General features: G+C 43.4%; 1 protein-coding gene across 2 annotated transcripts; it reads right to left on the bottom strand.

Annotated features, from left to right (window-relative positions):
* Nucleotides 1–2,814: 2,814 nt before the first annotated feature.
* On the bottom strand, nt 2,815–11,934 carry SPL7 (squamosa promoter binding protein-like 7). 2 transcript variants are annotated; one of them, XM_086499580.1, is made up of 10 exons: nt 10,523–11,925; nt 10,264–10,430; nt 9,899–9,982; nt 5,751–6,025; nt 5,594–5,668; nt 5,396–5,503; nt 5,184–5,301; nt 4,798–5,093; nt 4,204–4,722; nt 2,815–4,079 (listed from the first exon to the last, which is right to left on the bottom strand). In XM_086499580.1, the coding sequence occupies exons 1-10, from the start codon at nt 11,182–11,184 to the stop codon at nt 3,696–3,698; spliced, it is 2,688 nt and encodes an 895-aa protein (XP_086355706.1). In that variant the 5' UTR covers nt 11,185–11,925; the 3' UTR covers nt 2,815–3,695. The 2 variants fall into 2 exon arrangements, with proteins under 2 accessions (XP_086355706.1, XP_086355707.1); XM_086499581.1 differs by lacking the exon at nt 9,899–9,982 and having other exon boundaries at nt 10,523–11,934.
* Nucleotides 11,935–12,748: the final 814 nt, after the last annotated feature.

The raw sequence follows: 12,748 nt of genomic DNA, 5'->3' as shown, positions 1-12,748 counted from the left end.
GAAACAGCCTTCGAGAGACACCTTCAAGTAGCTCAAAATTCCTGAGCATGTCAAGACGTAGCTCAACAAGTAGCTTTTCAAAATGCCATGCAGAGGAAGCAGTTTACCCCTTAAGCATTAACCGTAACACTTCAAAATGCTCCTATGTAGGAGACCTAGAATACCCGGTCACTGGCTACCGTGTTTCAAAATGCTAGCTGCAAAACCCACAAGCTGTTCACCGAGGCCATTAGCCACTACGTTTTAAAACGCCTGCGGCATAATGCCACAGATCCGCTTATGCCAGCATTAATAGAGCATCTTCGCAAGGAGCGTCTCAAAACGCACAGCAAAGCAGCTTCTCTAAGACCGGCCACTATTGGGTGTGTTTCAAAATGCAATCATCACACAGCACCAAAGTACTCCTTAATTGCCACCGGTGATTCAGAACGCACGTAGCTCCAACGGTACAAACCAATGCATTTGGAGGCCTGCAGTCGACACATTTCAAAATGCCCTCCTCCCATGAGCCAGCCGTTTTCCTAGCATTCTATAAAACCGTTGACCAGTTGGATACTATTAATGGCGTCTCAAAATGCTATGCCAGGCCCCAAGAACATTGGCCAAATTCACTACTCCTTTTTCATTCTTTGTGTGCAGTTCCCCCATCATCATCGAGCGCGTGGCTTTAATACCATGTCAGAGTCGACAATAAGCATAGAGTTAGGGAGAGAATGCATGAGAGGGAGAAAGAGAGAGAGTTGCCCATAACAAACTAGCAATGAATTAGATTATTATACAATGGGGGCAAAGGTGTACTTATATACTAGCTAGGGACCTTAAGTACCCCACCCCCAGGATTTTCCCTAACCAATATCATGTCAAATAAGTAAAATAAATACCTAAAAGACAAATAATTGATAGAATCACATTGGGCATTCACTTGAGATGCATAAACTTTAACAGCAACTAAAGTTTGCCAAATACCTTGGAAAAAATATATAGTGCTATTACCAAATATTGAATTTTCTACATTTGGTGCTACTGGAAAATATAAAAAAGACATGAAATAACACACAAACACAGGCATGTATGATCCACACACACACACACACACACACACGCGCGCGCGCAAATGCATACACACAAAAAATGCATCTCTAGTGCGATGGGAGAGCATGACAGTGATTGATATAGGTGCCAAAGTGGGGTGGGAAGGCCACTTATGAGAAAATCTAGAGGGCATGGAGAGGAGGATAGGAGAGATCGGCAAAAATGTAGCAAAATGAATCCATAAGGTTTGGAAAAATGAGGTGTAAGGCATATAGGTTGGCAATTGTGTTGATATCTGTATTGATATGTGTGTTAGTATGTACATCAATGTTAGTGTCCAAAGTTTAAGTTTGAATTGTCATAAATATTTTTTTCTCTCTAGTAAGCACACTAGCACTTGCTAGTGATGACAATAATAAGGCATCAGCGTTCAAGCAGGCTCTTAAGAGTGGTAGTGTCAACAAGAACACGACAAAGATAGAAATTTACCTTACCAACTAATTGTAAAATGGAGCTATTTTAAAGAATCAAAAGAGGACAATGCACTCTCCTTTTGGACAATGCTAACGTTAGCAGAAGCTAATTGCAGCCACTAAAAGTAAAATCCAGCTTGGCTAGAGACATTTTTCATCTCCAGGTGAAGGAGAACCACATAATTTTGATCCAACGACCTATGAAACTTGTTCATTTTGCGCATGTATGCAGGGATTGATTGATTAGAGTTGGGCCATAGGCTTCCAGCTTGTGAGTGAACCACTTGGTTCACTCACGGCACTTGAATTATCATATAGGATAACTAACTTTTAACTTAAAACTTAACTTTTAACCCTTGGCTAAGGTATAACAAGAATATAAAAGGCAATTTTATTATCAAGTTTTTAAATAATGAAAGAAACCACTGTCGTTCTTAGTACTGGATCTATCCTTTTCTTTTTTTGCTTGAATCTCCCTCGTGCAAAGTGTTGTTGCAATTCCTAGACTTGCACGCCGAACATAGGTGAAAGCTCTTCAACTCTACATAAGTTTCTTGCGTAATTAGTGTGGCCAATCCTCTTGCTAATTTAGCCATTGTACTCACTTTGTGTATTTGTATCAATTTTTGAGAATAGGACAGGATGGAGCTCCCTTAGATGAAGGTAGAGTGCAATAGACATAAAAAGTAACTTGCTAAAATTAAGCTAATGTCAATAGTGTGCAAGTCATTCTCAAACTTTCTAGGAGCTCAAGATGAGCCTCATATCAAAATTCTACACGGAAACACCTCTAGCAAGTGTAATCTAAGTGAGAGGTGAGGACTTAATGGTGATAAATGATCAAATGACTTCTTTGGCAAACAAAAAGAGGATAATGTCAATCCACATAGAAAATTGGTTGTTTTCTATGCTATAAAGAGATCAATCCTTGACACCAAATATAAGTGTTATCATCAGGCATTTGTTGGCACTACACTCCAACAGAAGGGAGGCGTATGCCAAGGGTGTTTAAACTTGTGGACAACAGAGCACCCGTGTAATTTTCATGGATTTCAAAGCTACGTGCTTATTTTCTCCCTCTCTAATCTATGTGTTTATATTTGTTGGCAACAGATAAACAAGTAGGGCCAATACTTGTTTAAAGAGAAGCCAACAGGTCCCTCTCTGATATGCGAAAGCAAATTAAACTTTAAATAATAGTGTATAATTGCTGAATGTTAAAAAAATTTAATGTGTTATACCTACAATTTTGAGTTTAAACTTTGATTCTTTAATTATAATGTATAGAGATAATTTTCTTTAGGTCCGATGATGAGACGTGATCCATGATTATTGGTAATACATACAAGAATGTGAACTTTAGTAAGCTAAAACCCTCCTCAAAATAGGTATGACCTATAAAAAGAAAGTACAGTAACTTAAAGCTTAACACAATTTATGAAGGCCCCATTCTTGACCTCATCTACACTTGTACAACTGACCGCATGGGCAATGTACACACTCTTCTGATCCTGAAACAGCAAAACAATCCAATAACTACAAAAGAGTAGACAATGTATTGTAGGGCCAAGGTGAGATAGGTTTTGGGCACTAAAACCCCTGTGTGATAAAAAGTCACACTGGCATTCTGGAAAAGAGAGCCCCCCTCCCCTCTGCGCACGGCCCGCAATTTTGTCAAAAAAAAAAGAGCCGCTTGCACTCAAGGCACAAAGGTGTACATCATTCTTGATGCCCATATTTCTTCCCAGCTGCAGCCTTATATCCTCTGGAGCATCCATCATCATTTGTCGAAACACGTACCATTGCTGTACTGCAAGGTGAAACCAGCCAAACTCTTCCAATTTTTTCATACAACAAACTAATATATCTTGTTCTTAATGTGGTGCCTCTCTCCTAATGTAACAAAGAGCCTCGGTAGACCAGTGTTTTTATGATGTACACACTCACCAAACAAGTATACAACCTCACTGTTGATCAACCTGCCAAACAGCAAATGCCTCGACCGCACGCATAAGCCCGCTTGAATACTCCTTACGCATTGTCGATGAGAACTTCGACAATAGACATATTGCCGGTTGCAAACATTGCCGAAGCTGTCTGCCTTAGTATACGTCAAGCCAATCATTTCTGTCAGGAATAAGCTTGAATGAGCCAATTCACCAACCTTGCCTGCCCCAACCATAGTCATGATCACACATGGGTGAGGTCATTAGAGCCCCATAAGCATCGTCTCAAAGACATCGACATTTCTGCAACTTCATGTGGATGCTGCAGCATAAAACACATCCCTGTACATACTGTTACAACTGCCACTGCTGTGACAAGTATTCGAGTAACCTTTTTGTTGCTGGTGCATAGAGTCGAGGTTCCTGTAGCTGGTTTCCTTTGCCAGCTCGATGACAAAGCCCAGCATGCCTTTAGATTCCATCCCTCCTCAGAAATGGAAATCCTCTCCTCTAGCAAAGGCTCTTCTATTGGTAAAATGTCCATCTTACTGTCGTGACCGCCTTCGGCTAGTTCACTCCTTCGGGTAAGATGCACCTGCTGTTGTGCACATTTTGGTCCTTGTAACCCCTTCATGCAAAAGCATGAGCATCAGCATCAAAACTACTGTAAATGCTCCTTTCACAACATTCATGTGGAAGAGAAAGAAAGTGGGAAAGCTTAACATCACCTGCAATTGTATATCAGTGCCTACCTTGATCTTATTTGGCTTGTCAACTGCTTGAATGCTATCATCATCGGCGGCCGATCTCGGAGTGAGTTGGCCTTTTACTGCTGTCCCCTTAGAAAAATGGAGCCTACCAGAAATATTTAAGGCTTTCATGCCCTTCAGCATTTCGGGAGTGTTCCGCACATTACCACCTTGAATGAAATTACCGACGGCTGTCTGAACAAGACGTGCGACCGCATGGCAGCGATGCTCCAAAGAAAACAAGTGCAAGGTTTGAAGCCGATCGATCAAAGCTTCCCTCAGTTCAAACTTGTCAACAGGAAGAGGCCGAGTGATGTATTTTAAGGCCCAGCCCAAGTCAGTAAGTATATCCATGCCAAATTGTGATCTCAAGGCTTTCACATCCTTACCAAGAGACTTGACACAGATATTGGATGACGCAGAGGATATATAGTTTAACCTGACTGTATTGATTTCCGAGCAAATAGACTTATCTGCAACTAGGACGGGCACAAAATTACTCAGCCCATGGACACTTTCCACCTGAAGAATCAGAACGGAAAGTTCAAAGACTCAAAAGAGTTGAGTAAAATGTTCCATAAATTTGCTAAAACAAACCTCTGCAAATGCTGGCCCAAATGTCTCCGAATCTGGTAAGAATACATTGACCTTCTGGACTTCAATGTTTCCTAAGCTGTTCCAAATTTTGTGGGCAGTGAAATGAGACCTGTCGACTGATTCCCAATCACTGCATTCCACATATTGTTCTCCAAAAGATAATAGGAACCTTCCTCCAGAAAAATTGAAACCAAAGACATAAATCTGTGTGTGGCAGCCTGCCTCTAAACTACGAGGGTAAAGATCCACTACAAATGGGGCCAACAGATCTTTACAAAACGCACTTGTAGCCTTACCTACGGAGTATCGAGGAAAAATCAGATGAAAATTTCAAACCAAAACTACATTGCAAAATAATGAGGCAGGCACCATGCTCACAAGCATACCATCTTTCAAAACTAAGCTCTTCTCAACCAACGGCATAGAAAGTTGCCCAGTTCCAACCAACTTGACTCCTGACTTGAGGATAAAAGTCTGCACTTGTCCCTTCCATTCAGCCAATACCTTCAAGGGCATAAAATGGAACGTCACACTCCACTACATTCACAAAGCTAACTAGTCATGAGATTAAGTCCTGGCATACAAAATGATTATTGACCTTGTCCCACATGACTTGTGGCATTGTAACAAAAAACGTCAATATTATGCAGCCCGACCGAATATAGCTCTCCAATTCCACGGGCATGTTTGCTAGCCAATCGAAAATCTGTTATGAAAAGCCTCTACCCATGTTAATAACAGAGCATAAGTAAAATGAGCGAAGCTTTAGGCTTCATAATTTTTTTTTGTGTCTCACCTGCTGGCGTAGCCTTCGAGGAAAATCTGCCGGATTCCAATCATACAGCTTGAATGATATGCGGCCAGTTGGGCACTGGGGAAAATAGGGGACAAACAAATGTAAATCATCACAAGCAATCTTGAAAGAAACCACCACTTCAAAAGTATTAACTTACAGGTGAAACATAGTCAGTATGTTTCCATTGTCCAATTGATGCATACGATGTCCCTGGAACTACCTTCAAAGTATGTTTTAAGCTCCTTGAACCTTCTTCGATATGCTCGTTGCCGTTCTCCAACAGTACATTAAGCGGACAATGTTCATCAAGATTCCGTTTGTTGGAGCTGTTTATGTCTTCTTCAAACCTCTGTACACTTCCAGAGGAATCATCATTTGCACACTGATCGTCCGTGGGCAATAGGGGTGTAACATCCTGGAAAATGCTTTCCCCTAATGTGACAAAACAAGCATTCAGTTCATGAAATAAAGCAGAAAAATAGAATCCTTGTAAAGAAACTACTTACAAACAGCTGAGGCTAATCAACCTGATCTTCTCAAAAACTAGGGCAAACCCATATACAATGGGAAAGTGACCAATAAAATGAAATCACCACCACAGACGGGGAGGGCCTATATGTAGGCAACTACCCCATAGTCCATACCCGTAGACAGAGCCTCCAGCCCACACTATCTTCTCTAGCCGCTGTTGTTTAGATTTGAGACACTGGTGCAAGATCTCTCACTTAAAGTCGTCGTGAAAAGTTAACACGGTTGGGACTAGCACCAGGTAGTGAATAGACAGCAAACTTCAATACACAATGCAATGGAGATGAAATAAAGCTCACAGCACACTTGCACACTAGAGAGAGAGAGAGAGAAAGAGTACAAAGACCTCAGTTAATCTCTGAGAGAAGGATTGCCCAAAACTGTCACGAGCATATGGCTCTATGTGCCACGTCATCAACTTCTACAGCCAATTTTCCAGTTTTGAAACCCTCTTGCATAAATGGTTTGTACACATGTTTTGACAGATGTGATTACACTATGGTGGGCATCTAGCATGATGCGCATGTAGTTTTAGGTTAGAGGAATCCAACGATCCATTCCCCGCATCCATCGGATTCCCGGCTGGGCAAATGTGCAACAGTTCCCCCCGGGAATTGACCCCTAGTCAGATTTATTAATAAATCATTTTTATGATTTATTTGTTGGGTGTGATGGACAGTTTGCCCTACTTAGCCCTCAGCAAATTTATAAGCCAAATATTTTGCCTATAAAGGGAGCCTGACAGCCCATCAATTGAGTAAGTTGCTTGCAGATTTCTAGAACTAGCTACAAGAGGACCAATCAACCAATGTTTTTGCTCAGATCAGCTAGCGTTTTCTACAGCAAGCCATCAGCCCCACCATTTTGGCCTAAAGACGCTAGATCAGCCCAACGCTTGCCTAGTCCAGAAAATCAGCCCTAGTTTTCAGTTTTCAACGCTTCCCTCGCCGGATCAACTCGGATCTGCGATCACTGGCCATCTTTCATTGCGGCCCAATACTTCGGCAACCCATTGAGCTTCTCCTCGGCCATTCCCTCGCCCCATTGAGTGCTCCCATTACTGTCCATCATCGGCATCATCGAGATATGCGTTTTCAGCCTTGCTTTACGCTATAGCTAGATCTGCATTTTTGCAGCCAGTTTTCAGCCCTGGTCACAAACTGTTGACGTGTCAAGTCAGTGAAGAACAGAGCCAACCTTAAGATCACGGCCGAGGGGCCTAAACCCTAAGAAGAACAAGCAACAGCAGAAGAAAAGTCCTACCAACTTATGGACCCCGTCCGATAGGGCCCAAGTGACATAAAGAAATTAAAATAAAGCTGGATCCTCACAAACACACAAAAGACAACGTGGAGAGTTGATGATGTGGCAGAACTGTATGGACAGCCCGGATTTTGCGCTGACATGATGACGTGGTAGACTGTACGGATTTCCGCGTTTTGTGTTGTCTGTTCACGTGGCAGCTGTAGTATGTACGGATTTTTGTAATTTATGCTGGCAACTTTTGAGCGCCTGCTTTTGGACCGATTGCTTTTGAGTTTAAAGCTTTTTATGTAAACTGCTTTTAATGGCCAAGGGCCTTTAAATATGAGGCTAGGGCTCATCCTCTCGCACTCTTCTGGGAGAAGATGCAAAGCGTGAAGTATCGGCTTGTGCGATGCAATATAAAGAAATACCGAAGGGGCGCCAAGGTTTAAGGCCAATACTCTTTGGGGTGGAATTCTACCACTGTGTCGTGTGTCGTCTCTCGTCCAGTTCAGTTGTTATTGAAGTGCTAAAAGTCTGTTCAGTCTGTTCTTTTCTATTGGCACGTGGTGCCCATCTTATGACAGCCCTTCATTCCTCTCACATAGAGAGCAATTCAGCCCCAGATCTTCCCCTTGGTGGCCATCTGCAATCCCACATCGAGAAGGATCCAAAGGTGCATCAAAACAGAAGGTGCCTCGTCTTGAGGAGTTCATTCACCATTCATGTCAATAAAGACTGCACTTGAGGTATTTCATGTATGTACATTCCATTTACGCAATCAAAAGCAAATATCACATCGGCAACGGTGTGGGGGAGCTTGAGAGGGTTGGTTGGACCCCATCAAATCTCATTCTCCTCTTCTCTCTCTTTCTCTCTCCCTCCACATCTCTACCACAATCTCGTTCACTCTCTTCAAGGAAAGGTAAAAGGAACCATCACTTAAGCTAAAAGGAATCACTAACCTAAGGAAAGAAAAAAGGATTGTGGAAGTGTAAAACCTAAATCTTCACCATTTCTGTCACAAGACGAGCACCACGTGCCAATAGAAAAGAACAGATTAAACAGACTTTTAGTACTTCAATAACAATTGAACTGAGAGAGAGAGAGAAAGAGAGAGAGAGAGAGAGAGACGACACACGACACGGAGTGACGGAATTCCACCCAAGAGAGTATTGGCCCCAAACCTTGGCGCCCCTTTCGGTATTTCTTTATATTGCATCAACACAGTACAAGCCGGTACTCCAGACTTTGCATCTTCGCTAGGAAGCATGCCAAAGAATGAGCCCTAACCTCATATTTAAAGGCCCCAAGCCCAAATGCAGTTTACAATAAAAAGCCTTCAAACTCAAAAGCTTCTGGTCCAAAAGCAAAGCCAAAAATCTGCCACCATAATTTACGAAAACCCGTACAACTGCCATGTCGTCAGCCAACGCAAAACACGGAAATCCGTACAATCAAACAAGCAAAGCAATTGAGCCACTTGTAGAACCACGGCACTAAAGAGCACGGGTAGAAAGAGATGGGATTGGCGGCGCAAGTCGAAAGGGGGAATCTCGAGGGGGATTGAGGGTGGAACAAAATGGGCGCCCATGGCGGGCATGGAGATTCGAACCCTCGCCACCACCATGAGAGCCCAATGCACTAACCGCTACGCCCGCGACGGGGAAGTTTACATATGGGCAAACCGGCAAATGATAAACAAACGTGAACAGCCCCCCGCTTGTCCAAGTTTACTTTTGGTGTCCTAGTTTACCTCGGCATCCTACGGTTGCGCGCGTCTTGATCTTCGTGTCCGAACTTCGCTGTCGTGGATCCCACCGCTTGAGCTTCAATAAATCTCCCGTGCCCTTTAGTGTTGAGGCTTGTAGAATAGCTACCCATGTTCAATCGTTTTATCAAGATATGCACATGTGGAACTTGCCATGCAACAGTTGGACATGTGGAGAATGGTGGATGTCATCCATTGTCAGGTGCAACGGAATTGGAATGGTGACAAGATCTAGACTTTTTACTTCCACAAATCTTTTACTCTTTTCCTTGCGTTAGTGATAGCTTTTAGATTGAATGATGGTTCCTTTTACTTTCTGTGAAGAGAGGGAATGAGAGAGAGCAATAGAGATGTGTAAAGGGAGAGATAGAGACCATTGAGCCTCTTCTCAGCCATTCCCTCGCCGTATTGAGTACTCCCATTGTTGTCCATCGTCAGCTCCATCATCCTCTGCATTTTCAGCCTTGCTTTACGCGATAGATCTGCTGCGGTTTTTTGCAGCCAGCTTTCAGCCCTTGATTTCTCTCAGAACCGGAGCGCAAATCAGCCCCCAAGATGGGGGAGCCACTTCTGGCAGATCATTGCTTGGTAGCAGCTTGCACAGTGACTCACATGCAATTGTACTCTGTGCTTAACTAGCTTTGAACTACTTGCAGTCCTGATTGTAGGTCTCAACAGAAGTTTTAAATTCCAGGTTATTGTTTTTTGTTTTTTCTTCATAGATAGGTAGATACATAAATCGATATGTGTGCAATGTGTACCTTTTGTTTTCTGTTTTGCACGGGTCATGCCTTGGCTTCGTTTTGTTGAAGTAACCACAGTCTGAGCATTCAGAATTGCAGCCCCTGCTAACCAGATTCACAATAGCTCAGATCACTGGTCACTTTGCAAATTTGTATTCAAGAAGCATTGAGTGGGAATGAAAAACTAAGCCACATAGCAAACTTTTCAGCTGAAAACGAGGCTGCACCTAGAGCAAGTGGAGCAAGTGTCAACGAACAAAGCTGCATTCAACCAAGTACTCATAGCCGCTTAAAGAGAAGCACACTTAAGAAGAAAGCACAAGGTCGGATGAGTGGTCACGATCTCAAAAGGTGTGTAATGATAGAGCTATGAACAGGTATACCTTCTTGTAAGTTGCTATTATCAATGTCAATCCCAAGTGACCGAGCCTCACAATCTTGAGCTTCTCCTTCCTCATCCACAAGGCGTCGCCGCCGCCTCCTATTGTGCCTTTCGAGCTTTCTTCGGCAGCTCCTTTTACCTTCATCAAAGTCAGAGAGCCGATGAAATCTGGAAAAGAAAAAACTCAAATCAGCATCTGCAAAGAAGTGTAGCACATGCCATGCATCCTGGGCAAGTACAACGTGCATCAAAGTACGCACTTGCCGCACTGTTGGCAGTACCGATGAGGCAGGTCCTTAAGCATAACCTTGGGCGAGTTTGCACATTCTAGGCAGACCCGGTGTCGTTGATGGTAACCCTTCAAATGGCCTATGTCTTCTCCACAGGTAGGTACTTGGCAACGAGCTCCTACCTTGGACCTTTTCTTTACGAGAGGCTCCACTTCAATATCGGCCTCAAGTTCATCTTCTTCTGGGCAGGAGCATGGTATCCTTCCTGCTAGAAAATTTGGGCAATCAAGCCGAGGATCCCTCTTCTTTTTCTTGGAATAGCGTGCAGCAGGAGGGTTGATGAGAGAGGTTTCAAATGATGGCATATGGTGGCTAGAAACTGCAGTGTCATGATTGTAACCACTGCTATCTAGGCTGCCATCAGATGTATTTGTGGCAATAACATCACTAGGCGTACCAAGATCATCAGCCTCTTTGCCTGATTTTACCGACAGTTGTGAGTTTGTGAAGTTTACTGGAATGGTGGAGGATGGGACACTCACATGGATGCTGGCATGTGAAGGTGTTGCTGCTGCCTTCATTGACACTGGCTCTGAAAGTTCACCATGCCATGGCAGATCATGCTCGAGTAAAGATGACGTGAAAATGTTCTCCCAATCCCATTCTTCAAGTACATGGAGACAATCAGCCATGTCAAAACGCCAGTCTGCCGAAGTTATTTTTCTAAGAGCAAGATAATTCTTCCAAAAGCAGCCTCAGGTTTGATCAATCCCTGTGTTTGAACAACCTGGTACCCCTTTGATTGCCAGTGGAGTGGTTGATAACACAAAAACTCTGCGCCTCGTTTTGGATTGCATCTGTTGACTGCAATACGCATATCAATGCGACCCAGAGTGCAAAAAAGACCCTTGTGCGCAGAAAAACCCTAAAAGGCAGACCACGGAATAAGCAGGAGGCAGCTCAGATCGGAGGAATCTGCGCCAGAATGAGAATAAATTCGTGAAGAAAAGCTCGAGCCGCGCCAGGAAGACGATCAATACAATGCGTGTATTACTGGCTTTGCTTGCCCACACATGATCAATACACTACCGTGGGGTCAGAGGCCTCGGTTAAGGTGCCTCTTCAATTTTCACAGCAACAAGAGACCAGGTCTACAATGCATGTGCCTGTTCCTCTCATTTTAAAAGACATAGTCTACTATAGTCTATAGCCTACAACGTTACAACTTAGAGCACATTCGCATGCGCAATGTGGCAGCGTTTTGCACACGCAAGCAAGGCTTTTGTCGCGTTCTGAAAACATTGCTTCTATGCCTCCACTCTACCGATTTCAGCAGAGTTGGAGAAATGTTGTCCATCTCTCTCTTCTCTCTCTCATGCATCGTCCATAAACGACAAGCTTCTACAATGCCGTTTACTCACAGCAGCCAAAACTGCTCACATACCCCAAAACGCTAGATCTGTAGTGTGAGAATGCGTCCTTACCATCATCTCTCTCTCTCTCTCTCTCTCTCTCTCTCTCTCTCTCTCTCTCAGGTTGCGCACATCCAATGCAACGGTGACCGTTTTCGGTGCATAAAGTGCTGGAAGCCCACCACGGGTCCACCAGTGCCGCACCACACCCTTGCACACAGCCACCAACGCTCTCACCAACACCATCGAAACGTCATGGTGAAAGCGTAAACGCTCTCACCGACACCATCGAAACGTCATGGCAAGCTCTCTCTCTCTCTCTCTCTCTCTCTCTCTGTCTCTCTCAACATGTTGTAGGTCTGAGTTCAAATCTCGTGGGATACATCTTGATGGACTCGTTCCCCCCCCCCCCCCCCCCCCCCTTCCCTCCCTTTTGTTTTTCATTGCCCCGCCCAAAACCTCTCTCTCTCTCTCTCTCTCTCTCTCTCTCTCTCTCTCTCTCAACCTCAACCTCAACCTCAACCTTTCAATTTTGACCAACTCCTTACTTATCACCTCTCCCTCTTCTATTACAACTTAGAAGTTAAGATTCTCCAAAGAGGAGGACTCTTCAACCTACCCTCCTTTTAGGCATGCTCAAAAAAGCCTTAGAGAACAAGGGATTAAGAAGTGCATTCATAGGATTTTGATCCCATGATATGAAGTACTGACTTGATGAAGTTTTTCTAAATATTTAAATTTGTGACAGAATCATTTCATTTAATGCCTCATGAAATTCAAGTTCATTAAATCGTTAAATATTATTTTTATGTTTGTAAACCGACATCTTTGTACGAAAGAGTTG

The sequence above is a fragment of the Adiantum capillus-veneris genome, chromosome 25 (genome assembly GCF_014529385.1).
Source record: "Adiantum capillus-veneris isolate H3 chromosome 25, ASM1452938v2, whole genome shotgun sequence".
Lineage (NCBI taxonomy): Eukaryota > Viridiplantae > Streptophyta > Polypodiopsida > Polypodiales > Pteridaceae > Adiantum > Adiantum capillus-veneris.
The sequence above is the reverse complement of the archived record's forward strand: the minus strand, read 5'-3'. Positions and strand labels throughout refer to the sequence as shown.